The sequence below is a fragment of the Phaseolus vulgaris genome, chromosome 9 (genome assembly GCF_051622355.1).
Source record: "Phaseolus vulgaris cultivar YP4 chromosome 9, ASM5162235v1, whole genome shotgun sequence".
NCBI lineage: Eukaryota > Viridiplantae > Streptophyta > Magnoliopsida > Fabales > Fabaceae > Phaseolus > Phaseolus vulgaris.
In genome coordinates, this window is record NC_143506.1 from 30,757,308 (window position 1) to 30,782,985 (window position 25,678).

General features: G+C 30.7%; 4 protein-coding genes across 5 annotated transcripts; 3 read left to right on the plus strand and 1 right to left on the minus strand.

Moving 5' to 3' along the window:
• Positions 1 to 1,544: 1,544 nt before the first annotated feature.
• LOC137822664 (putative pectate lyase P59) lies at positions 1,545 to 3,372 on the minus strand. The gene is made up of 4 exons (XM_068627607.2): positions 3,157 to 3,372; positions 2,299 to 2,950; positions 1,952 to 2,194; positions 1,545 to 1,832 (listed from the first exon to the last, which is right to left on the minus strand). The coding sequence occupies exons 1-4, from the start codon at positions 3,348 to 3,350 to the stop codon at positions 1,617 to 1,619; spliced, it is 1,305 nt and encodes a 434-aa protein (XP_068483708.2). The 5' UTR covers positions 3,351 to 3,372; the 3' UTR covers positions 1,545 to 1,616.
• Positions 3,373 to 4,757: 1,385 nt separating this feature from the next.
• LOC137822665 (uncharacterized) lies at positions 4,758 to 5,804 on the plus strand. Its single transcript, XM_068627608.2, has 2 exons — positions 4,758 to 4,990; positions 5,151 to 5,804. Exons 1-2 carry the CDS (start codon positions 4,846 to 4,848, stop codon positions 5,699 to 5,701), a joined length of 696 nt encoding a protein of 231 aa, XP_068483709.1. The 5' UTR covers positions 4,758 to 4,845; the 3' UTR covers positions 5,702 to 5,804.
• An 8,807-nt stretch (positions 5,805 to 14,611) lies between these two features.
• On the plus strand, positions 14,612 to 16,843 carry LOC137822952 (mitochondrial outer membrane protein porin 1). 2 transcript variants are annotated; one of them, XM_068627987.2, is made up of 5 exons: positions 14,612 to 14,754; positions 14,841 to 14,927; positions 15,352 to 15,410; positions 15,514 to 15,749; positions 16,211 to 16,843. In XM_068627987.2, exons 1-5 carry the CDS (start codon positions 14,706 to 14,708, stop codon positions 16,521 to 16,523), a joined length of 744 nt encoding a protein of 247 aa, XP_068484088.1. In that variant the 5' UTR covers positions 14,612 to 14,705; the 3' UTR covers positions 16,524 to 16,843. The 2 variants fall into 2 exon arrangements, with proteins under 2 accessions (XP_068484088.1, XP_090150812.1); XM_090294686.1 differs by having other exon boundaries at positions 16,164 to 16,229.
• Positions 16,844 to 19,726: 2,883 nt separating this feature from the next.
• On the plus strand, positions 19,727 to 20,619 carry LOC137820891 (transmembrane protein, putative (DUF1118)). The gene is made up of 2 exons (XM_068625202.2): positions 19,727 to 19,980; positions 20,065 to 20,619. The coding sequence occupies exons 1-2, from the start codon at positions 19,828 to 19,830 to the stop codon at positions 20,506 to 20,508; spliced, it is 597 nt and encodes a 198-aa protein (XP_068481303.1). The 5' UTR covers positions 19,727 to 19,827; the 3' UTR covers positions 20,509 to 20,619.
• Positions 20,620 to 25,678: the final 5,059 nt, after the last annotated feature.

Sequence of the window (25,678 nt, forward strand, 5' to 3'; positions counted from 1 at the left end):
TCAAAACCCAAGCAAGACAATTCTTACATATACCTCCACCACCACTCTAGCCAAGAACCCTTAGCTCAACAAGGACACCATTTGTTCTTTGCCTCCTAACAATCACATACTCATATGTTTTTCTTCCACTTCAAGATTGGGGATTTGAATAGGGACACAATTTCAAATGCATTCACTGTATATTGCGGTTTGTCAATGCAAACACTAAGGGTTTCAAAGATTACTTACTAGATTTGTAATAATCTAACTTTAGAGATTATCAATGTCACATGGAATGCAAGGATTAGGGGAGGTGAAACCAAAGATTTTGGAAAAAGGATGAAAGTAAGAAACAAGTGTTTATGTTTTACACGTGCGCACTCAAATCATTTTACTTATTTAATTTTCTTATATCCCTCAATAATGTTAGTACCTAAAGTCTCAATTTAGTTGACATTAATATAATAAATTTCTTTTTCGCCCATGCAACATTTGATTATATTTTTCTATTTTTTTGTTATGGATGCCATTGTTTAATTATTTAATAGAAAAATGTATTCTCATTGTCATTTTTTTGTGTCGTGAAGTTCGCATTGATGAATTTTTTATTATTTATTTTAACAATTGTTAATATTGATTTAGAGTGCACTTAATTAACTCAATGTTTTAGAATTAATTTAGTGTCACATTAAAGTTGATTTGACTGACTTTTTTTAATAATGTCTCCTTCATTGAGAGGCACTATGCTATGGTAGCTAACTAATAGTTAACATTATATGCTAGTCTAAAGTATTTTTTTACAACTTTACTTAACTTGATATATCAATAAACATTCTACACCATATAATTAATGACCATCTTTGAAAGAATTAACACGACAGATGATTTTTTTTTTTAATTTATTAATTTTTGGTATATAGTCAAAGTCGTTATACAATTTTGACGTGATACAACTTTGAAGACTCAAGTGTATTATATTAAGTCTTTTATAAATTGTCATTTAAGCATTTCTCATCATACTCTTGCATGTGCAAGGAAGTGTGTACCTATCATTTCATTCTACTCCCCTCATCTTACATTTGGATAGTTGCGTAAGGCATAAGATTATATTCTTTTCCTGATGTTGTATACAAACAAATTTTGTTTTCACTGAGATTAAGTTTGTATTATTTTTGTTCGTTTGTGTAACAGAATGATAATTATCAAAATCAATTTGAAACAAATTTCTGGGAGGAATTTCTATACAAAATTATGATAACTGGGCACGAAATTTCGGAATTATTGAAGATGAAAATTTGGTATAGAAAGAAAGAAATAGGATTGAGAACTTCATCCATGGCTTAAGAAATCTGGCTTTGTATTGTTCATTGACTGTACATTCTAGTTCTACAGTTGTCTTCATCTCTGATCCCTAAAATTACAATATATATGGGAAAAGGAAGAACAAAGCGTTCTCCAATTGTCTTCATCTCTGATCCCTAAACTTAAAATATATGGGAAAAGGAAGAACAAAGCGACAGAAAGAAATTAAAAAACCCAGAAGCATTGATCACATCGGGTGACCTGTAAATGACTTATATATAGTGTGTGTATGTTACAACCTATGTGTTTTGAGCCTCCACTTCTCCATGTTTGGTTCAGCAGGGCTTGTTTGGAATACATTTTATAGGACCTGCATCTTTAGTGAGAAAAGCTACGGATTTAGCAGACACTGCTTTGGCGTCTGTCTTGGGAAATTTTGTAACTTTTTTCCCAGACTCAACAAAGAATGCTCCATTCTCGAATAAATCACCCTCTGATCTCCAATTCCAATTCTTCCACTCACTTTCCGGAGCGTAATCCCTTTTTGTCACCTGTGTATATCATGCAACACAATGTTGTTAGTGCATGTATAGAAATTGAAAGAAATGAAAAACAAAATGTTTAAGGTTTTGTTTGAAAATTTGTTGCATGAATATGTAACATTGCGTACTTCTTTTGCATTTCTGTCTTTCGGGGCGACAAAACGGTTTCCTTGGCTGATGATGGTGGGTTGCTGGCTGCCACCTACGGCGTACATTAGCCAATGAGTGTAGTCGTTGTTAACAATGTGAAAGAAGCCCCATCTGCACCTTGGCATTCTCTGAACCAATCCTTTCCCGAAATGGTTGAAAGCCAAAGTCACTTGCATCACTTTATCTCTTGAGAAGCTATCAGTGGCGCCGAATAACAAAACCTGAAAAACCACAATGCTATTTTATGCCACACAACTACACAAGGAGGAAGAAGATCACAAAGAAAGTGTTTTAAGAGGTAGAAAGTAGAATTAGGTATAATTACGTCGTTATGCTTGACAAAATGGCAGTTGGAGATGGTAACAGCCGTTGATGCACTAACGACATCGATGAGGCCATCAGAGCAATTGGTCATGGAAACATGATCAATCCAAATATGTGTTGATCCAAACACTGAAATCCCATCGCCATCACTCATGGCGCGAACTCCGTAGTGGCTCATGGAGTCTCTTATGAAGCCACCACTAATTGGCTGAATGTCGTGGATGTGCAATCCGTGAATGATGATATTTTTCACAAATTGTATCGTCATTTGGGCACCATCTAGAATGTGCACATTGGCACCACGTGCATCGATGGTCTTGTTATCCGTTATGAGAAGCTCTGCAGTGAGCCTAATGTTCATGTTTCGCGAAAAAATGATCCACAGTGGCTCTGTCTGAATAACTGCATGTCTCAATGTCCCTGGTTTAGGGTTCACCAGGTCCTTGTCGGAATTGTCGCCTACCACGTAGATTTTCCCATCTTTCCCCCCGGTTGTGCCGTGACCAAACCCAATCGCACAATCTGCTAGCTTCTTGCGGTTTTTCTCCCAATCTGGGTCACATCTCCAACATTTGTCAATGGGGTTTGCTGCCTCGCATTCGTCATTTTTTTTCCCCAAGCCCCTTCTCGTGCTGTTGGACCCTTTCATCGCTCTGCAAACCCATACATTTTTCTCTTAATTCATATTCATCTATGGCTCATGAGTTTTTGCCAAGAAATGAAACTTTAACACATATTTTTCATTTACGTGTGTGTGCAAAAGAACAAACAATTTAATACGCAAACACAACCATGCATGCTTTATGCAGTGAAGAATGAAGAAGGAGGAAGGAAATTTAAATGATGCATATATATATACCTCATGACGTGTGTATTGAATTCAGCGGTAACTTTCATGGGGTTTGGCTTGTAAGCCTGTTTTGCAGCTTCCCTTGCTTCCTTTAATCGCCTATGCCATACATGATCGAACTGACCTATGTTAGCCTGAAGGGTGGGGAGTATAGCAAGAAAAATGACGTAAAAGAAGAGCAAACTGAAGTTGCTAGATTCCATATATAATTGTTGTTTCTCTGTCTTGAAGATCTTTGATCGTGTTGTTATGTTTTCTTTTCTGTGCTTTGTAATCTATATAGTTTTATAGCATTTGATGTTCCCGTGATTTATGCTAGAACTGATATAATTGCTGTAAAAGATATAGTTGGATGCTATAGTTGGATGCTATATCCTTGTGTGTACGAATATGATACCAATTACCAAGAGGAGTGGATATGAGTTGATTTCGGTATTTGCTATATTTTCGCTGGTGATTGTAGCCTTTTACATATAGAAATTATATGATATATCAAAAGCTTCCAATTATATAAATAGATACAAGATACAAAAATGAGAGGAAAGCCTTTTCCCTTGTTTTTAGTTTCTGCTTTCTTTGTCCAATATTTTAGTTCAAAAATGATAGGTTACTTGTAAGCAACCCGATTTAAGTGATTTTTTCAATAAAATTATTTAATTCAGTTTCTAAGTTCCTAATAAATTTTAATATTTTTAATATCAAAAGTCCATTTTATTACACGTGAAAGCAAATACTTACATAGAGAAAATAGTACCGATACTTTGACACTCATGTAATCTAAATTCACTTTACAATAAATTATTGTTTTATTATAATAATATTTTATTCTAAAAAATCTTTGTAAGATAGATATAGTTTTTTAATAGTGATATCAAAAAGGATATTCCCCTTAGGAAATTAGGGTACATATTTACACGGAACACTGAATAATTGGAGAATTTGTCAAACTCATCATCACTCATATTGAGCATGATCATTTACATATTACGAATGAGAAGTTTCAACCTTAAAACATCATTAAATAAAAATTAATATTAAAATTAAAAAATAAATAATTACTATATTAATTAAATTAGATATTATTTTAAATTTTTTAAAAATGTTAATATATAAGTAGTTTTTATTATTAATAAAATTTACAAACTAATTTCTAAATTAATATTAATTTATAAATTTTATTAATAATAAAAAATTATTTAATTTTATTAATATAGTAATTAATTATTTTTTGTCTCTAAATTTAATTTCTATTTAATAATTTTATTATAGTGCAAGAAATTTTATATTTTCATGTTAAAAACAATTTTAAAAAATAATAAATTAGGGTCTAGTGGATACTATTTATTTTATGACTATGCATGAGTATAAATGGTGGGTGTATAATTTTTTTGTTCTAAAATTGTTTATAGGAAATCTAAAATTCCATTGAACATTAAATATTATATGAATTATAATAAACGAAGCAAGGTATTGCTTTTGCATAGTGAGAAGCTACCTACATAGGTTACATTACACGGTCTTGCGGTACAAGCAGGGAATAAGAATGTTGAACCATGCAAAGCAACCCATTTCCAATTTCGTTATATCAATCCTATAAGAACATTTAGCTTCATCTGTTTTATCATACAAATTATTAATCGCTGTCACATCTTTGAGACACAAACATCTTTGGAATTTTGAGGTTTAAACTCATTCTCAATGGCCACTGAGACAGGTACAAGATCAAGACGGGTTGGAACAAGAACAAATTCATCATCACAAGCACCAGAGGTTGAAGAGATCGTACCTAATTCAGGATGGACAGACGATCATTCAGGCCATTTTCTTCTTGTTGATCTTCCTGGTATTCAAACAAACTCATCATGGTTTTCTGTTTAACATATTTTTTATATATTGAGTTGTTCATGAAATAATAATCGGGTGGTTTAATTTGAATATTGATGAAGCTATTTATCTTTATAATTGTTTCAGATTTCATGAACCTCTTTGTCATCTTGTTTCAGAATTCAAGAAGGAGGAGGTGAGCCTTCAAGTTGATGGCTCCAGTGGGCACATAATAGTGAAAGGCGAAAGGTATACAAATGAACAGAAACGTGTTCACTTTGAGCTGAAATTTGCAGTGCCAGCAGATGCAGATATGGAGAACATATCCGGAAACTTTGATAATGAAATCCTTCACGTTCACGTCCCCAAGCGAGGTTCACAAGAGCACAGAGAAAGTGGCATAGAGAAAGCTTCAAATGGCCATTCTGAAAGGCCACATGAAACTGAAAATGAGGAACACGATGGTGTTAAAGAGGAACACGATGGTGTTACCCAAAGGTATCACACTGCACACGACGAGGACAGCGAGAATGAAGAAAGAAGAAACAAGCATACGCATAAGATAGATGGTTATTCTCAAAACTTAACAAGGAAGTGGGAGCAAAAACACATATCAAGAGCTATAGTGGAGGTTCTGATGAGAAACAAGGGAGTTGTTACAACTGCTGTTCTGGCTTTTTCCTTTGGTTTGTATGTATCTCATAAGTTCCATTCATGGAATCAACCATAAGTGAAGTCCCTTAATTCACAAGTATGCATGAATATGTACACAAGTAAATAATATGGGTATCATGTTCATATTATAATAATACGTTTATTTTATCTTCTTCTTATTTTAATTAGGAAAATGATAGATTGAGAGTTTACGTTGTATATAATTATTGATGTGATTGGTTTAAAAATAAATATATATAATAAATGGTAAACTTATAATTAAATAATATGAAAAAATATTAAAATAATAATATTGAGAGTTGTAACGTGGTTGTATAAAAAATTGAGATTGTAAATTTATTATTATCTTTCCATTAAGGAAAAAAAAAGAATAATTTGGTTATGATTTTTCTTATTTCAATTAATGACAAGCATAATTTAGTTATGAGTTTTGAGGTTATTGATATTTTTACACTATATTTTAATTTAAAAATATTATTATATTATTATAAATCGTGTCAAATGTATATTTTTACTCATAGTGTCAAAGAAACTTTTATTTGATATGTTGACAACTAACATTATATTTTTCATATTATAAGTACTGTTTAATATTACAACTGATAAAAGTAGTAGAAGAAATAATTTTTTATTAAAATAAGGACCATGTGAAAAAATGATTTTTTTTTAAAGTTTGTAAATTTGTGCTATATAATTATCCAAATAACATTTTTCTTTAATTATATTCTCTTAAAAAATATTATCACATTTTGGCTACTTACATTTTTTTATAAAAAATTATTATGATAGATATTATTATAAAATTTGAAATTCTAATAGACGGACTTAGATTTCAACAATTATGTCTCATAGGATTACTAAAAAAATAAAAATAAAATAAAATACAAACAAATATTAACAATTAAGCCAAAACTCGTAAAAATAGGAATAGAATTCTTACATTTTTAAGTTATTTTTATTGATTAATATTCATCTATCATTAGTTTTTAATTTTTTTAACTGAAAATGATTGACACGTAAATTACTGAAGTGATAATGTGACACTCAGGTATATTGAAACAAATAATCTAACAAATCAACCCATATTCACTTGACACTAAATCATAAGTTGTCGTGGCACTAATCCATTTAAGTACATTAGAAACCAAAATCATACTTATAATTTTAGGAGAAAAATTGTATAATCGTTATACCCAAACAACTAAAACTATAATCTTAATTTTTGCTTAACTTTTTATTTTATTTTATTTTTTAATTTTTTTCTTTCTCTTAATTTAAGCATTTCTTAAATTAAAATAATATTCATAAACAAATAAATATTAAAAAAAAAACTTTAACCGAGCACTATAATTTTGTGAACACCCACTACAAGAAAATCAGGTATTAGCTTCCAAACTTTTGCGTCCGCCATTTTCGGACGCTGTTATCGTCGGCTAAAATGTCAAAGAACTCACGCAAGAACGTAAAATGGACGCACTTACGGATTTAATTTTTTTTTAAAAAAAATCCAGTTTGCGTCGGTCGTGGCCCACGCATATGCGTCGGCCAAGACCCACGCACGGCCCACGCATATGCGTCGGCCATGGCCACGCATGTTTATATTTTAGGATTTTAAAATTATTTATTTAAATTTATTTTAAAATTATTTCTTTAATATTATAATAAATTATTTAATTTATCAATTTTTAATATAAATTAGTTAAATTAAATTTATTAAATTAATTAAGTAAAAAAAATGTATTTAAATTATTTAAATGTTATATAAAATATTTTATTATTTTAAAGATTATTTATTCTTGTCATAAATGTTTTATTTTTCAAATTATGATGTAAATTAGTTAAATTAAATTTATTAAATTGATGAAGTGTTTAATTTTGAAATTATTTAAAAGAAGTTATCTTAAAAAGTTTATAAAGATTTGAAAACATGTAGAAAAATAATAATTAATTAAAAAATAGTGAAAAAAAAGTTTAAAAAAAATGCGTATTTAAATTTTGTAAATATTATATAAAATATACATAAATTTAAGAATATAAATTAAAGATAAAGTAATTAATTAATGCAAATGGTAATGGATGTATTTAAAAATAGAGAATAAATTTTATCTAAAAATGTTTTATTTGATTTAAGAAAAAAAAGTTAGATAAAACTTTTGATTAGTAACTTAAATAAATTTAAATGTTATATGTGTGAAATAGATGAATGAACTAGGATTTTACTTTTGATATCCATTATAATTTTGAAAATGTTATTTCTCATAAATGAATCATAACATCATCTTAAAGAATTAGTGAACATGTATATGATACAAACATATTAATGTCATTGTTATAGTTACTGAGTATGATCTCGAAAAGAAATTAATGTTTTTTCAACTGAAGCACATAATAATGTAGTAAGTTGTAAGTAACGAGATGACACATATGCAATATTCGTTATAAGTGTGTTAATATAGTTTCCCAATATACTAAATAATAGGTCTTTGACATAGTAATTAAATAATAGGTCTTTGACATAGTAATTTTAGTAGAGTTAGTTCTTAATAAATGTAACATAAATAAGTAAGTTTCGACTGGGTGTGATATAAAATGAACTTAAAATCATGGAATAGAGTTCATGATTACATTTTGGATTATAAGTTATGTACCGGTATGGGCGAGATCGACACTTGGTCTCCCTGACCGAGACTCACCTGGCTGTTTGAGACCTGGTGTACCTGACCAAGACTAGGGGGAACCAGGTCGAGACCTGAGAGACTTGACCGAGGCGATCGAGACCTGAGAGACTGGGCTGAGACCATGGAAGCTTGGTCGAGACGAGTGGAATCATCACGGTCGGCCTGGCCGGCCGACCCATACTACCGTTAACGTTCAAACTAAGGTCAGTGAAGCTAATCCGTCATTAAGGATAAGGTAATACAACCCTAAGCGAGATTCACTCCACTAATCAGGCCCAATAAGGTAAGCCCATTAAAATAAAATAAATAGCACACATCCCAAGGAGAAATGTACGTTATTTATTATTGTTCACCTACGAGAATACTGATCACCCGCTTCACTGACTTGAGCGTCGAAGTGTCTTCGCAGGTACCCCCATCCGGTCTTCGCTCGAGACCGAGAGCCGAGGGAGAAGCACGAAGACGAGAAGGACCCCAATCAAGCACTCAACAACTTGCCCGACTGAGGGAAAAAGACGAAGACTTCAATAGTTCTCTAGGTCCCATCTCCCTAGCAGGAAGAAGTTAATAACCCTAGTCCATTGTCAAGGTAAAAGTTGAACTAAGAAGTGCATTGTAAAGGTTGAAAGAGAGTATCATAAGCAATTTGAGAAATATGATTCATTTCGTGATAGTTATAGAATTAACTTAGAATCATGGAATACAGTTGATTATTAGATTTTGGATTATAAGTTAGAAGGGATGATTAGGGTATCATGAGCAATTTCAATAATAGGGTTCATTGATATTTGTGGTAGTAGATGTTATGTCACATAGAAATTATACTTAATTTAGTTTTTGTATAAATTAAAATTGTTTATTAAATCATTTTATATAAATTAAAGTAAATTTTTATTGTATAAATTAAATATAGATTAAATAATTTTTTAAAAAAAATTTAAATTAAATTATTTTATATAAATTAAAGTAAATTTTTATTGTATAAATTAAAGTAAATTTTTATTGTATAAATTAAATTTAATATTTTTGTATAAATTAAATATAAATTAAATAAAGTTTTTTTTACAATTTAAATTAAATTGATATTGTAGAAATTAAATTAAATTATTTTATATAAATTAAAGTAAACTTTTATGGTATAAATTAAATTTAATATTTTTGTATAAATTAAATAAAGTTTTTTTTTCAATTTAAATTAATTTGATGTTGTAGAAATTAAATTAAATTATTTTATATAAATTAAAGTAAATTTTTATTGTATAAATTAAATTTAATACTTTTGTATAAATTTAATTAATTTTTGTATTGTATAAATTAAATTGAATTGTATTTTATAAATTAATAAAAGTTTTTGAAATTTTGAAATCGATTTTAAATTAAAATAAAAATAAAAATTTTAAAGTATGTGTCGGATGTGGCCGACGCATACTGGACTATATATAAATTTTTTGTTTCCGGTTTTCCAACACCCCCAAATCCGAAAACCTAATTTTCTAAATTCCCTCTCCGCGCGAGCTTTCCAATTTCAGTTCCCTCCGCGCGAGCTTCCTCTACTTCCAGCTTCCTCCGTGCGAGCTCTTCATCCGCGTCGAGCTTCCTCCCCGTCATGCTCTCCCTTCGCCTCCAGCTCCGCTTCCGGTCCAGGTCTACCTCCGTGGTGAGTTGTGTTTTGAGTTTGAGTTTATGCCTCTGCACTATGTATGTTGTGTTGTCGCGTTTATACGAGCTCGTGGGTCACTCGCAATTTCTTAACAATGCTAAATTTGGTCTTTCCGATTTTGGATTCATCCACTTTTGTTGTACTGAAGAATTGTTGTAAATAATTGTTTTCTTAAGCCACTGGATAAAATTATTAAACGAATCCCGTCAATGAAACTTAATTATTCTACGAAAAACTTTTTGTCTTCACTTCTCTTTTAACTTAATTATTCTCTTAACTTTTTTTATATATTATATTTTAATTTTCTAATATTTTTATTTCATAATTATCTGCGTAGGAAAACTATCATGAGCGCTTGAAGGTCCTTCAAGCAAATAGTTCTCAAGACTCTAACACTGATGTCCACCAACTTGATCCTGCAACTAAGCTTCAAACATGGAAGGAAGCTGTCGGAGGAAAGAGTAGAGGTCGGGTCTATGGTACGGCAGACTTGGCTGCTAACTTACGCAAAGGAGTTTCTTCTCTCACTCAAGCCTCTGCTTCTGGCACTTCACAATCTGGGCATGTGGTTGAAAATGAAATGATTCGTGTTGAACTTAGTATGTGGAGTCAGAAGTATTCACACTTAGAGGATGAGCGGAAGGTTATAAAAGATAAAATTATCTCAATGGAACGTGACAAAGCTGCATCCAATAACACAACACAATTCGATCATCAATATGATCCAGAGCAAGATGATCAACCTGTTCCTTAAAGTGTATCCTATATTGTAAGTTTAACTATTTCACATTTTTATTATATATTAAGTATTTTAATTATTTCATTTATTTATTTATATTGTTTATATTTTTTTACAGGTTTATCACATCACTATGGGATTCATTTTGGTACTTTTAGTTAAATTTGTAAAGTACAATTTTAATTCTAATCTTTTTTTTTAGTATTCGTATCATTTTGAATATTTGAATTGATCAAAGATTTTGTTTAACTATTTGTATTACTTTTGTATTTTAGATGTGTTTGTGGATGTATTGTGAATGATAGTAATTTGTCTGGATGTGATTTGGTTATTATTTATTCTTTACAGGTATCCTACCTATTTATAGGTAAATTGGCTATAAAAGAAATTAAATTGTTTTTTTTTCTTCCCTTTATGTGTCAGCCATGGCCCACGCTAGATTTTTTTTTTAAATATGCTTCCGCTTTTGCGTGGGCCTAGCCCACGCAAAATTTGATACAATTTTGTGTGGGCCTAGCCGACGCATAAGCGAAATTTAAATTATGCGTCGGTTTAGCCCACGCATAAGCCGCCACATATGCGTCCGTTTTGCGTCCACCCAGATTCTGCGTTTTACGTCTGTTTTGTGTGGGCTTGGCCCACGCAAGATGCGTCCACCTTTCTGGCCCACGCTACTTTCATTTTGCTTCCACGCTTTTTTCGTCGGAGCTGGAACGGACGATAATCCGACGCATAAGCGTTCGTATTTTAACTTTTTCGTTCGTTTTTGTCCCTCGCGAAATGACTGTTTTCTTGTAGTGACCCATTTTGTTTGAATAATTAAAAAGTACTAAAAATATCAAAAAAAAGAAAATATATAAAAAAAAACTATGAGAGATGATATGTTAACAACCATGAACCAGATTACATCTAATTTTTTTTTTTACTGAAATAATTTTTTTTTTAAAGGGCAATGATATATTGACAACTCCAATTTTTTATACAACCGCATTACAACTCTCAATACTATTATTTTAATATTTTTCATATTATTTAATTACAAATTTACTCTTTACTATATATATTATTTCTAAATCTATCACATCAAGGGTTGTATACAACTCTAACAGTTGTCAAACTATCATTTTCCATTTTGAAATTGTATTGGTCGAATCGTAGTTGTAAATTTGTGTCTTCAAATTTGCAATTGTCAAAGTAACATTTTCCAAAAACTATATGTGAACCTCTATGATGTAAATCTTCAACTCATCACACACTTAACTGTCATCAACCTATTATTTTCAAACCAACATATAGAAGCTTAGAATTTACATTTATGTGTTGACAACCCAACAGTAAAGTCTTGATATGACTTCACACTCAATTTGTCAATGTACCCAACATAATGAATTATAGGTTAAATGTAATTATTATAATATGAAAAACATAGACAAGATAATATGATAATTCACATGGCTCGTAATTGTATCATTGAAATGTTTAACATATGGAGGTTCCCCAACTACCTCCAATGCTTCTAGTAAGGAAATATAGAGAGAAACAACAATAGTATTAACACTAAATACTTTGTTTTCTTACTATATCTGCAAGGATTTCCCTCTCAACCTAGGTAATATGGTCCAAAGCTGAGATATGAGATCATCCTTAGCTTCTGGAATGTGATCGTCATCAATAACATTCTCTCATAACTTGTTTATCACGACGGACAAAATCCTAAACAAAAGGCAAAGTGTTAGTTCAACATTGAAAGAAATTATAATAAAAAAACTAAAAAAAGATAACACAATGTAATATTGTGCTAGTACTAAGATTGGCAAGATCAAATGTCTAGGTCAAGCCAAAAATGTGTCTAAAGTCTCCCTCATCCATTGAACATTTGTATTGGACAAAGGTATTAGAGTAGCAACATCTTCAACTTCATCAACCACTACCCATGCCCATTTGAATAGCAGAGGAACACAATGAATGGTTAATCGTATTTCTATTTGTTGACCAATTGCCACTAGATGTGGGGGTTATCTTCAACATATAACTTACACTGGTTTAGTACATCAATGTGAGTATAATCCATTAAGGGATAGCAACAACACAACTCTCTTTACTGCTCACTCAAACAATCTCAAGAACTGTACAAGGTGTTCCTTGAATCTCTTGAAGAGAACGAGACAGAGTCTAATATGCCAAGAGTTATAATCGAATGGCACGAAACTGCATATGGTCCTTGTCACCAATATGGTACTTCACACAAGGAGTGTCATATACTCTCGTGTTAAGAAAGTCTTAAAATCATTTCATCTGGTGCCAATGATAGGTAATATCTTCTTCTTGACCACCTCAATGTTAGGAATGTCAAAATCTTAACAATCAATATATCTTTAGCACCATCTTTATCAACATCATCATCAAAACCACCTCACTTATTCTTCTAGGAAACTTGGCTTGATTCCATCCCTCATGTTGACCACTTTTGGCAGCACGGATTAGGAATGGGCTTTAGACTGCTGAAAGGAAACTGATATACGCTTTGGTGTACAACAATGTGGAGTATTTGGATCAAGAGAAACAATGTTGTTTTCATAGATGAGGTGTTCATAAGGTGCTGCAAAGTATTTGTTTCTCAATTTAATTTTGGATAAAATTTAAAGATAAATCCTTCAACCAACCATTTAATGGTTGGCAAGTTAATCCGAAAACGTGCTTTATTGAAGAATAAGAAGCTAAGAAAATATGATTTAATGTATTTGGAGGAGAAAAATGAGACGAACCTCCCAATACTAAGAGATGGCAAAAAACACCAAATATAAACACCTGTGAAAAAGGAATTTTTACCTATCAATAAGAAGCTACATTTAATTGCAAATGTGAAGAGTCTATCAAATTTTTATCATTTTGTTCATATGGGATGTTTGTACTACTAGTCGCCTTTATTTTGTAGTCATGTTCTTTCACCTTTCTATGTTGTCTTTTCCTTTAGGCTTCTGTTGTTCCTTTTTTTTTCCTACTTATTGGCTTAAATTCTTTTGTTTATAGTGTTTTTCTTTAAATTTGTAGTTGTGGTATTCTTTATACCACTTTTATTCTGCTACAATATTTTTATTTTTCTGATATTTATCTTCGTATGAAATGTTTTTGAATAAACAGAATGTTAGATGCTAATGTTAGTTTTTATTATTGAAACACTCGAATATATACTTATTTATTCCTTACTTCCAGTTTTAGCACAAGGTAAATTTGATAAAGTTTGTGTGGCAAAAGTTCTAACTAGAATAGTAGTCCAACGAAAATTTGAAACAAAATATCCTAAAATATTGAACAGCGCTGGTGGGGACATGGACAAAAGTTGCTCCTAGGTTAATGAAATTTGCCCCTCACAGAATTTCCACATTTTTTTACCTTACACTCAACAAATGAAAGCTCATGTCGGAGAAATTGAAATTTGAAAGAAAAATTATAGTATGACAACAACCCGGAAGTTGTATAAAACTTTCTACTGTGAGAGTTTTAAAAAAAAAATTTGTAATTAAATAATATGAAAAATAATTAAAATAATGATAAAAATAAATTGTTAATATATCATGGTTTAATTTGAAAACCATTTTGAATGCAACGGAAGGAACGGAACTTGAATAATGATTTTGGGTTAAGTAAATGTTTCCAAAAATGTACCAAATCTCTAATAAGTGAAGTCAGATTAAGAGTGAAGCAACAATGATTTAACTTGATTGCAAAATGTTGATTTGAGAAGTGGACATTGAAAGGTACTGGTGTAGTACTATGAAAATATAACTCAACTTGATTTGATCCCTTCTTGAGTTGTAAACGATAGTTGCAATTTGATTGATGGAAATTTCGCTTTTTGGTGTTCAAATGTTTGTCCTCTCTCGCACGAGGAAGCATCGCTTGATGCAGAACCAAGCGTACTCTTCATACCTTTCCTTCCCAATAAACAAGTATAATACTTGTAATCACTCTTCATGGCAAAATGAACCAGGGTCCGGGCTTATATTTTGATATTGGAAAGAAGGCCAGAGGTTTTACAATTTTCTTTTCTGCTTATTATTTTTCTTTCTGTTTCCATTTTAATCTTTCATTAACATCTCCTCTGCACTGATGTTAGATGTTCTTCATAAGGACTATTGTCAACAACCACCAATTCACTTTAACTACAGATTCTTCGATTGGAATTTAGATCTCTCCTGTGAAGGTAATCTATCACCTCAAACCCTCTTCTCTCCTTTTTTATCTTCTTTTTATGCACTTATAGTCTACTCAAGGCTTCATTATGTTCTTTTTCCATTAGGTGGAATTAGGGAACTCACACATTGGTCAATGAGACTCTTTTTTTTGTACTACTGCACAAAGTTGCATATTTAAGACAACTACATAACTTCACTCCAAAATAATAATTCTGTGAAGAAGAGAAATTTGTCAATGTTAATTGGGTTAGTATGCAAAAGTCCTGTAGACCCAGTTTGGTATGCTATTTGAGCATACAAATAGAAGGAACCAGTTAGTCCTCAAAGATGTACATTTACATCATAATATAAATGCAAATATCTCAACCCTAAAAAAATTATGGAATTGCATATCTGACTATACTTCCTTTGATGGTGTATCTGTTGGAGTAGAAGAACTTTTGCATGGACTAAAGGGCATTTTCGCATGTAACATACCTGGCTCTGGGAAGGTACAACTGCAGTTTACTGGTCTAAATAGTTTCATCTTCAATAATTGAGTCTTGATTTTTCATTGCATCTAACTACTTCTGGGATCAAAACTTTCGATTACAGTTGGAACTTCGACACTTGAGTAGATTCAGTGGGTTTAGTGCAAGCATTGGATTATTGGGAGAGGCAGAAAAAGGATATAACCCTGTAGCAAACCTCTCTGGTCTTATAGGAACCAGAATTCTCAACCTGGGAGCTAATCTTGCCTATGACCTATCAGGAGGAGGAACAAGGACAACTAACAATCTGAATGCTGGGTTGAGCCTGAACAGTCCCTACCTTGTTGCTTCCGTGACCTTGTGAGTATCCTTTAATAGAGGCTAAATTTGTCAGAAAATCTACACTAACATCAAATTTGTGATCAGTACTCTAGCTCAAGAGTATATTAAATTATAGAAGTTAAAAGTTAGCCCAAACTTCAACTATCCATGTTGCAAACTTTTGTTTTTGGCAAGGTAAATAAAGAGCAACACTTACAATCTTTACTTTAGGTGCATGTATGCACTACATATATTTAGATGAGCACCACAAACTTGGTATTCCATCATCTCCAAAACAATAAAAATAAAATCTGTCCAACTTATTCAATTATAGGGAATACAAAAAAATATACTGACGAAGATTTTAAGATACCTTTGCAATGTGCAGGTCCACATCTAAGTTAAGCACGGTTAATGTTTTTGTCCTCGGTATTCTTATGTTTCTTTCTTTAGACCAAATGACTGTGCATGCTGAAGTTTGGCGCATGTTAATTATGCAGGCATGACTATTTTCAAACTTTGAAAGGTTGCTGTTATTTTGAAGTGAATCCCCTGTCCAAGACTGCAATTGCAGCAGAGGTGAAGTATGACCTTGCAGATGATGAGACTATTGGTGTAACAGTTGGTGCTCAGCATGCATTGTTTCCTTGGACGCTGTTAAAGGCTCGACTAAGCAGTAGTGGCAGGGTAGGCGCTCTTATTCAACAGAAGTTAGGGAGGAAGTTTTCCATAACTGTGGCAGGAGAGGTCAATTTGAATGAGAAAGATAAAGAAAAGTTTCCCAAGGTTGGAGTCTTCATGGCTATGAAATAATTTCAACAAGAAAAGCTCTTCATGTAGAAACAGACAATGAGATGTCATGAAGACTTCCAAAAGATGTAAACTGCATGGATATTTTGTTTTGCCCCGTTCATTTTGTTCAACATTGGAGAACGGTATCATATCCTTGTTCAGTGTTCTGAGAGTAATGTTTTTGAGGACTGAAAAGAAGTCATACACAGTTCATGAATAACTAGTGCTAGAAATATTTAGACATCTATTTATCAAAGATTTGTACCAGTAAAATTCAAATTGACTTCTGTTTCTTATGTAGGTAACTCTCTATAAAACAAAATGCATTTTGCAAGAATTAATTTCTGCCTTTGCTGATCAAGATAAGATGAAGTGGTAGTAGCAACATATATTTCTATGCTTTATTTGGTTTTGGAGAACTAATTGTTCATAGAGAGAAGTAGGGTTATATTTACTTTTGTAAATAATAATCATTTACATGTAAAAGCATCTAAACCATACTATTCCCTGCAGGAAAAATATGTCAACAATACTTCATGTAACAATCAGCATGAAGAGCTCTAATGAGTTAGTTGAAAGGTCAAAATTTAATTTCCTGCTAATCAAAATTGTATCTGCAATGATAATATGAACTTGGTTCTGCATCATTCACATTTTAGAATACTCCTATTAACAGTGGTAGTGGCAAATTGATTGTCAATTTAAAAAATACCACTGAACACACTATGCTCTGAAAGACAACCACACATTCATATAAATAGCAGCATTCATCATACTCACATGGCTTATACAAGAGCTAGGTGCAGTAGAAACTACTGATTATAACCCATAAAATGTCCATTAATGAATATGGGTAGCTATAATCACTAACAGAACTAGGTCCAAGGGAAATGAAAGCAGCTGAAGACTTGGGGGAAGCACCAAGTTCTTTCTAAGTGTCAAAATACTAGTGACAAGGATCATGTCAAGGACATCTCTTGCAGTTGTATGAAGTTGTACCAGGTACATATACATTGACTAGTTCATAAAGGTATGTGGGGGTAATTATACGCAGTCATATATCCTCCAATATACAAAGATGTTGTTTTCAGATTCAAATCCATGACCAACTGATCGCCCAGGTTAATCCTCTTGTCATTAAAAGAAAACAAAAACAGCAATGAACAGATAGCAGAGAGTGTGGTACATAAATAATCATTTGAATCCAAATAAGTTAAGACTCCATACCGTATCCAGTTTGGCTGTTTAACTAAAGCATAATTCACACAAGATTAAGTCAAATCATGATTACTTGAAAGGTTATTTTGAATACTCGTTTATCATACCAATTTGATATGTAGCACAATCCATACCGTATCCAAACACTGACACATACACACTGAACACTTTAACATAATTTTTAAGATGTAGTACGCGCATGGATACAAATTTATATATTATTTATTATTAATTATATAAATTGACAATCAAGATTTATATGACTAAGTTTTTTTGTGTGGTAGAAAGATGTTTCCTGTGATAGGGTCAAAATGATCTGTTCCTTATTTTTATAATCATAATAAAAACTTATATAATAGATTTGAGGTTTTAGAAAATCGATGTATTTGTCATTTTTAAAATTATGTTAGAACCGTATTTAAATTATGAGAGACCCAACAAATATTTTTTTAGATTGAACACTTGACTGTTACGTCTTATACAAATGTCGTACAGACACACAAATTTAAGAGACGTATCCGAACTTCATTAATTATATCCCATTTTGCATTCTCATTTGATTCAACTAGCAACAACTATATACTCATAATAATACAGTTTTCCATGTTAAGAGAATAAAGCAGCAGATCAAATTATATATAGGAACATTTGAGCGAATTTTTTTAGAGATTCTATTTTAGTTTTAATTCTTAAAGATTTTGGACAACCTAAAACAATTACAATCCAACAGAATTCGTCCTTCAATAAATTATTTCACAGCATAATAAAAGTATTACAATACATAAACTTTAAACAAGTCACATAAACCAACTATAATGTCCGATTCTAGTTGTTAATAAAAAATCGTGTAATACAAATCCAAATAGTCATTAATGTCACACAAATAATTAATTGTTGAAAAATGACTCAACTTCCTTACCCAAACATACAACTTGAAAAATCATAAACAACATTCAATTATTTAACTAAACCAAAGACTTACTTATAGCAACCCATAATAAAATTATATATAACTTGCATGACAATAGCAACCAACATCACATAACAAATGAAAATACCTATATCAACCAATATCGCATAACAAACTTAACATTGGACTATCATTTTCATTTCAATTATATTTATATTCTTCCAGATTTATATTTCTTTCCATACACCTTTAACTTTAAGATAAATGACATTTCAATTACCCTTACCTAAATATTATAATATTTTTTTAGTAAATATAATTTAAATATATACTTTAGATAAATTTTTTGAAATGTTATTACATAAATTTATTATTATACTGCGATAAATATATAAAATAAGTTCTAGTTAAACAGGTTCAGTTTTTTAATTGACTTATTTTTACAATTTTAAAATTTATTTTTCTCGCTATATTTATTATTAATATTTTTTTTATCACCAAATTTATAACATAATATTAATTTTTTACTATTTATTTCAAATTAATTATAATTAATTTTTTAGTATTTTTTTCATCATTTAAAAAATTAATTATAATCATATACATAATTATTAAAATAATAATAATTTAGATTCCACCTTCTACATTTTTACAACAACACAAATTAATATTTATTTAATTTGTACTACTTTATGCTCTTATCTATAATTTAAATTATTTTAAGTTTTTATTAAAAATTCTTTTTACTTTCTTTTAAAAGAAATGCAAAAGGAAAAATAAATCAATAATCTGATTTAATGGAACAGAGTTTTAGTTGGAATTCCCACCTGCAAAATTCACAATTTTCAAAAACCAAATTCTGTACATATACACTAAATCGTGTTATTAGGATAAATAATTAGCACAGTATATTATTAGGGGAAAAAGAACATAACTATTCCCGAAAAAAATTTAAAATATTAATTTCCATCAGAGGATAAAGCTATTCCAATACGATTGGTGGATATCCACAGTCTAGATCGCGTCACATAAAAAAAACACCACAAATATTATTAATTAATTAATTTATTTATTTATTATTATTATTATTATGACAGAAATGTCCTCTGGATCTCTCTCTTTCTTCATCATCGTCCCACGTGGCAGTTTCGTGGAGATAACAAGCAGAAGAGAAGCACTAGTTCCGAGACAACAACCATGGCGGTTCCTGCAACATCCTCCGCTTCAGTTCTTCCACGCCTCTCCACCACCAACCGCTCCTTCTCTTCCCTAATCCGCCGCCATCGCTCTCTCCCCACTCCCAGCGCCACCAAGCCGCTAACCGTGTTCGCCATGGCTCCCACAAAAAAGGTAAAAACTCTTTGTAACTGTGTGTGTTTGGTTTGAGGTTGAATTTGAAGGATTGAATTGGAAACTGAGAAGCTGTTGAGTTAGGTGAACAAGTACGATGAGAAATGGAAGAAAGAGTGGTTCGGGGCGGGGCTATTCTACGAAGGGAGCGAGGAGGTGGAGGTGGACGTGTTCAAGAAGCTGGAGAAGAGGAAGGTGTTGAGCAACGTCGAGAAAGCGGGTTTACTCTCCAAAGCGGAGGAGTTGGGCTTCACGCTCTCTTCCATCGAGAAGTTCGGCGTCTTTTCCAAGGCGGAGGAGCTCGGCCTGCTCAGCCTGCTCGAACGCGCCGCCAGCTTCTCCCCCTCCCTCCTCGCTTCAGCCGCGCTCCCCGCCTTCGTCGCTGCCATCGCCGCCATTGTCCTTATCCCCGATGACTCCGCCGCACTCGTCGCCGTCCAGGTCGTCGTCGCCGCCGCCCTCGGAGTCGGCGCCGTTGGGCTCTTCGTTGGCTCCGTCGTGCTCGGCGGATTGCAAGAGGCTGATTAATTTTAGAATTTTGTTCTTTTTTTTTCTGCCTTTCTAGTTTTAGAATTGGTAGTCTGTTGTGCTGTAAAAAATATTGTAATAATAATTAAAAAACAACTTTTTTAGTTAAAATATATTAATAATTAAAAATAGCGATTAAAAATAATGGAATTGACTTTTTTAGTTAAAAATAAATGTATAAATATTTTTTTTAAAAAAAATTTAAAGAACTTTTATAAGATTGTTATTGGCTTCTTCAACTTTTACAAGATTAACTTGTGAAAAAGTTTTTGTTTTTCACTTTGTTTTAAATTTACGCAAATTTTTTTTTATCTAAATACGTTGTAGTCTTTCAACCTTTTCAAATTACATCAGTTTATTTCACCAGCAATGAAAAAGTAATTTAATTATTAATAGAAATATTTTATGATTTTTAATAACAGCATTGCGAGGTACTTATTCATATTCATATGTAAGATAAGTAAAATTTAATAAGTTTTAATATATATTATGCTGGCAGATATATTGATATTTTTTAACAAGTGAATGAGATAATAATAACGAACAAACTTATTCAACTTAAAAACTGAGTAATCGTTAATCTATTATTAAAATTAATGTTAAATAGATGTATTGTTTACTTTTTTTATTTAAAAATGACTCATTCTTCTAATATGGTGTATTTTCGATTCCATATCTTTAATAACAATAATTATTTATGTGAAATACTTAGTTATTTATGATAAACTCTTGCATTTAAGTATTAAACCCCGTTAAATCGAAAAGTGAACTCATAATTTGTTTGGCATTTTATTTAGATTAGAAATGCATTTAATTTAGAATGATGTCACTAACCCAATACAATTTTTTTTGAAAGAGATAGGAGAAAATATTATTTGAGAGAGAGAATTGAACCGTTAGTTTAAATGTAACAAGATTATTAGAGTAAGACAATTATTTAAAAAATACTTAAACACTTTTTTATGTTATATTTAAATATAAAATTATATATTTGATGAAAATTATTTAATAAAGAAGTATATAGAGTTATATATTATACAAAACTACAATTTCAATGAAACTAACACTTACTTACATAAATGAAAAATGGGAACAGAAAATACTGGAGATGAAACTGAACTCAGTTAACAAAATCATATAAGTACATAAATTAAATATATCTCTAAAATAGTTCAATCTAGAAACTAGTCCCACCAATTCTAACCCTCTATACTATTGCAGGTAACAAATTTATTAGCACATTTATTTCTTTTTTTCAAAAATGTAAAAATATTAAAATGCATATTCTTAACTAACTCAATTTAACATTTAACTTATAATAAATAAATAAAAAATATGAGAGAACTTTTTAATTTTAAAATCTAAGAAAATAAATCATGTAAATCTTCTTTTAGGATTCATGAATCCATCAAGGTAGGTTTGACATTCATTTTTTTATTTCAAAACTTTTGAATAAATTGCGGTTCAAGAAAATCATAAATACCAATACTTCTCAAATTTATAATTAATTGATTTACATACCTTCACTGTTAACATAAATATCAATAAAAATTGTTGATCTAACGAAACATTACTTTATTTAATTAACATGTAACCACCCATAGCTGAATGAGTGTAATGTTCAACGTTTGATTACCCTAGATGATTTGAAAGATATCATGCATGTTTACGTACAATGGTATATTACCATAGTCAATACCAAACATTGTGGCATTCCAAAGAAGGACACAATGTCACAAGATGTCTAAAAAAATCATGTTAAACCCTAACAAACTCTTGAATTGGATAAACAATTTGTTGGAGTTGTGGCTGAGACTCAAGGCTTAAATCACCACCAATTTGGGGCATTTTCTCTACTCATCGGGTTCTACAAAACATAATAACAAACATTCTATATCAATCTTAATACCATTAAGAGAAATTAATGAAGAATATCTAATAATTTTTTGAAATTGCCTTAATCAGGTGTGTAGGACATGCAATGAATGTTCCAAGTGATTCTCTCACTAGTTTAACCTCTGTTCTGGGCACTGGAATTGCAACACTTACATCTCCAACATCTCTAACCACCACTTTAGTGAAATCATCATTCATGACAATGATGTGCATTGTTGAACCTCCTAGATACACTCTACCAATGGCCATTAGAAGAGGAGGAACTTACTAAATAAACAACCTACAGGAAATATCAATGTGTTTCTTCCTCCTCTAAGTCATCTATAGCACAATTATCTTTTGTGCTAACATGAGTAGGAGTTACTCTCTATCATCTTTGTTGTGGTTGAATGTGAGACCACTAATATTTATATATCACACCATAACATGGTTTGTGCCTAATTAATTTCTAACGGTCATAACTTCATCTATAATGTGTATGCAAAAGAGAGAAATGGTTGGATTGAAGACAAATTTGTGCATGTGTACTACATTTGACAAAACTAAACAAAACTTTATGAAATATTTTAAAAACGCATTACTCCAAAATATGGACAACAACAATCTTTTTCACATTATATGTTTAAATTATATGTTCCATTTTATGACTTCACTTGTTTCATCTTGCGTACAAAATATGTAATAAGTACGCCTTGTGTACAAAATATGTAATGGGTAATCCTTGATTCAACTACTACTTCTACCTAATAAGAAATATCAATAAAAAAACAACATAATAGGTTAACATTATTATAAGGAATAAGTGAGAATTTACATGAGATGAGAGAAGATATTAGGAACACATGACACCCAACGCTACTTACACTAGGTTCAACAAATTATTTACTAAGAGATGAAAGAAGGTACAAAAAATTATTAATATTGGTCATGTTTATTCCAAAGTACCAAAAAAGAATTTAAAAACTTCTTAATCAAAGACAAACACACACTCACAAAATACTTTAATTTGATCATGGAAATAATAAATGATTTTTGTGGAGTGGATGATTGATGCAATAAATGTGTGACCAATTTGGGAATTATTTTTTATATTAAGTAAATGTGGTTCGATTATGGAAAGTTAAAAAAAAAAAAATCACCTACCTTATTAACATGTGTTTGCCACATGCAACATGCCCACTTTGATTATGACACGTACATTAATCGTGTATACTTGTTGGATGAAATAACTTCCCAAAATGTCAAACTTTGGAGCTTTAAGTTATAATAATTTAATAACATTACATTAGATGTTAACCTTGTATTCTTTTAATGTATCACAATGGAAATAATAAAACATTTATTTGTGCACATGCTTGAAATTTATAAATGTGTTAATTCTAGTAAAATTGCCTCAATCTACATGTCAAAACAAGTGATAATTGCTTTAATCCAAATGTTAAACATGTGACACTCTCCTTATTCTACATGTTCAACATGTGACACTCACATTAATTTTCATGTTAAACAAGTGGCAATCACCACAATCTGCATGTTAGACAAGTAGTAATTACCTCAATTTGCATGTTGGACAAGTAACAATTACCTCAATTTGCATGTTGGACAAGTAACAATTACCTCAATTTGCATGTTAGACAAGTAGCAATTACCTCAATTTGCATGTTGGACACGTGATACTCCAATCCACATGTTAGACATATGACACGCACCTCAATCCACAAGTCAGACATGTGATACTCAAATCAATCTACATGTCTCACCCACATCAATTCACATGTTCAACATGTGTCATTCTCCTCAATTTGCTTGTTCAACATGTGACATATACCTCTATTTGGAGGTCTGACATGTGACAATCCCCTTAATTCTCAATTCAAACAAATATACTATTCATGCATAATTAGCCAATCATGCATACCAAATTGTTGCACATATGTGACTACTCATTAACAAGTTATTGTTCAAGCAGACAATAAAATTATCATGCCACATGAGATTATTTTTTATGCATGTAGAATCCTACATCAAAAACACATTGTCATTTTTTATGGATAAATGTTTCTTCATATGCAAGTTCAATCCATACCATTCAATTTGTTGTCAAAACTTAGATCATACATTTCGAACAACATGAATATGAAAAACACAATCATCACCTATAAAAATAACAAAACAGAAATCTAAATGAAGATACATAATAAACACAAAACTACACAACTTACCATAATATGAAGAATTTGAACCTTACTAGTGCTTTTAAATTATTATTTTTCAACTTCAATTGTTTATTCTAATGCCAAAATTTACAAAATTTTAATAAGAAATTTTAATTATAAGATGTAAAAATGTTTAAGATACTTTATAAATACATATGGAAAAGTTTGAAAAGTTTGAAGTAAAGAGTTACTAATAGGCATTTTTTCTAAAAAAAAAATTATTAACTGCATTTTCGTCAACCAAAAATAACATATTACTATTTTATGTGACATATCAACTTCTCACACATTATTAATCTAAACTTTCAATTACATTTCCTCATAACTATTGAACTATGTATTACATTTAAAAAATTCATTACGAAGAAACAATATATCTCATACTTTTCACCTCAAATAAATAACTATAATGATTTGAAATGTTTTTTTCCAATTTGAACTAGTTTGTTATGTTTAATTGTTATTTTAAATATGTCCACCTTCTTATCATATTAATTATTAATTGTCATTTTATATTTTAATAACAGAAACTTAACTGATAATATTATATATATATATATATATTATTAACTCAAATAACTAATTTAAATTGTAATTTAAAATTTCAATTTTCAATACAAAATAATTTAGCTGCAATTAAATAACATCAAATGTTAATTATTTGCAACTTCCAAAGATTTATTATATAAAAATTATATTTTATAGAAAAAAATATAATACTCCAAACATAAAAAATTTAAAAGATTTCATATTATTAGTAATCATATCAAAATAGTTGAAATAAAATAGTTACGTTAATCTAATATATTATTTAATAGGTGAAGTACAACTTATTCATATATTATATAATTAACTTAATAAATATATTTAAAAATGATTAAAATCATAGAACAAAATAAAAATTTACCCTGCAAGAAATATCATTTTACAAAACTAAAGCTAAACAACATTAAAAAGATGTGTGAATCTCCCACATGAGTTGCCATGTGCACAGTAATTAATTAGGCAAGGTAAACGTGCGAAATGAATAGGATCAAACAAAGCGAAGAAGGGTAAAA

Coding starts and splice junctions, on each gene's coding strand:
- LOC137822664 (XM_068627607.2), bottom strand. CDS start 3,350: ATGGAATCTAGCAACTTCAGTTTGCTCTTCTTTTACGTCATTTTTCTT. Junction 2,951..3,156: donor TTCAATACACACGTCATGAG/GTATATATATAT, acceptor ATGGGTTTGCAG/AGCGATGAAAGGGTCCAACA. Junction 2,195..2,298: donor ATTTTGTCAAGCATAACGAC/GTAATTATACCT, acceptor GTGGTTTTTCAG/GTTTTGTTATTCGGCGCCAC.
- LOC137822665 (XM_068627608.2), top strand. CDS start 4,846: ATGGCCACTGAGACAGGTACAAGATCAAGACGGGTTGGAACAAGAACA. Junction 4,991..5,150: donor TCTTCTTGTTGATCTTCCTG/GTATTCAAACAA, acceptor ATCTTGTTTCAG/AATTCAAGAAGGAGGAGGTG.
- LOC137822952 (XM_068627987.2), top strand. CDS start 14,706: ATGAACCAGGGTCCGGGCTTATATTTTGATATTGGAAAGAAGGCCAGA. Junction 14,755..14,840: donor TATTGGAAAGAAGGCCAGAG/GTTTTACAATTT, acceptor CACTGATGTTAG/ATGTTCTTCATAAGGACTAT. Junction 14,928..15,351: donor TTTAGATCTCTCCTGTGAAG/GTAATCTATCAC, acceptor CTGTTGGAGTAG/AAGAACTTTTGCATGGACTA.
- LOC137820891 (XM_068625202.2), top strand. CDS start 19,828: ATGGCGGTTCCTGCAACATCCTCCGCTTCAGTTCTTCCACGCCTCTCC. Junction 19,981..20,064: donor CCATGGCTCCCACAAAAAAG/GTAAAAACTCTT, acceptor CTGTTGAGTTAG/GTGAACAAGTACGATGAGAA.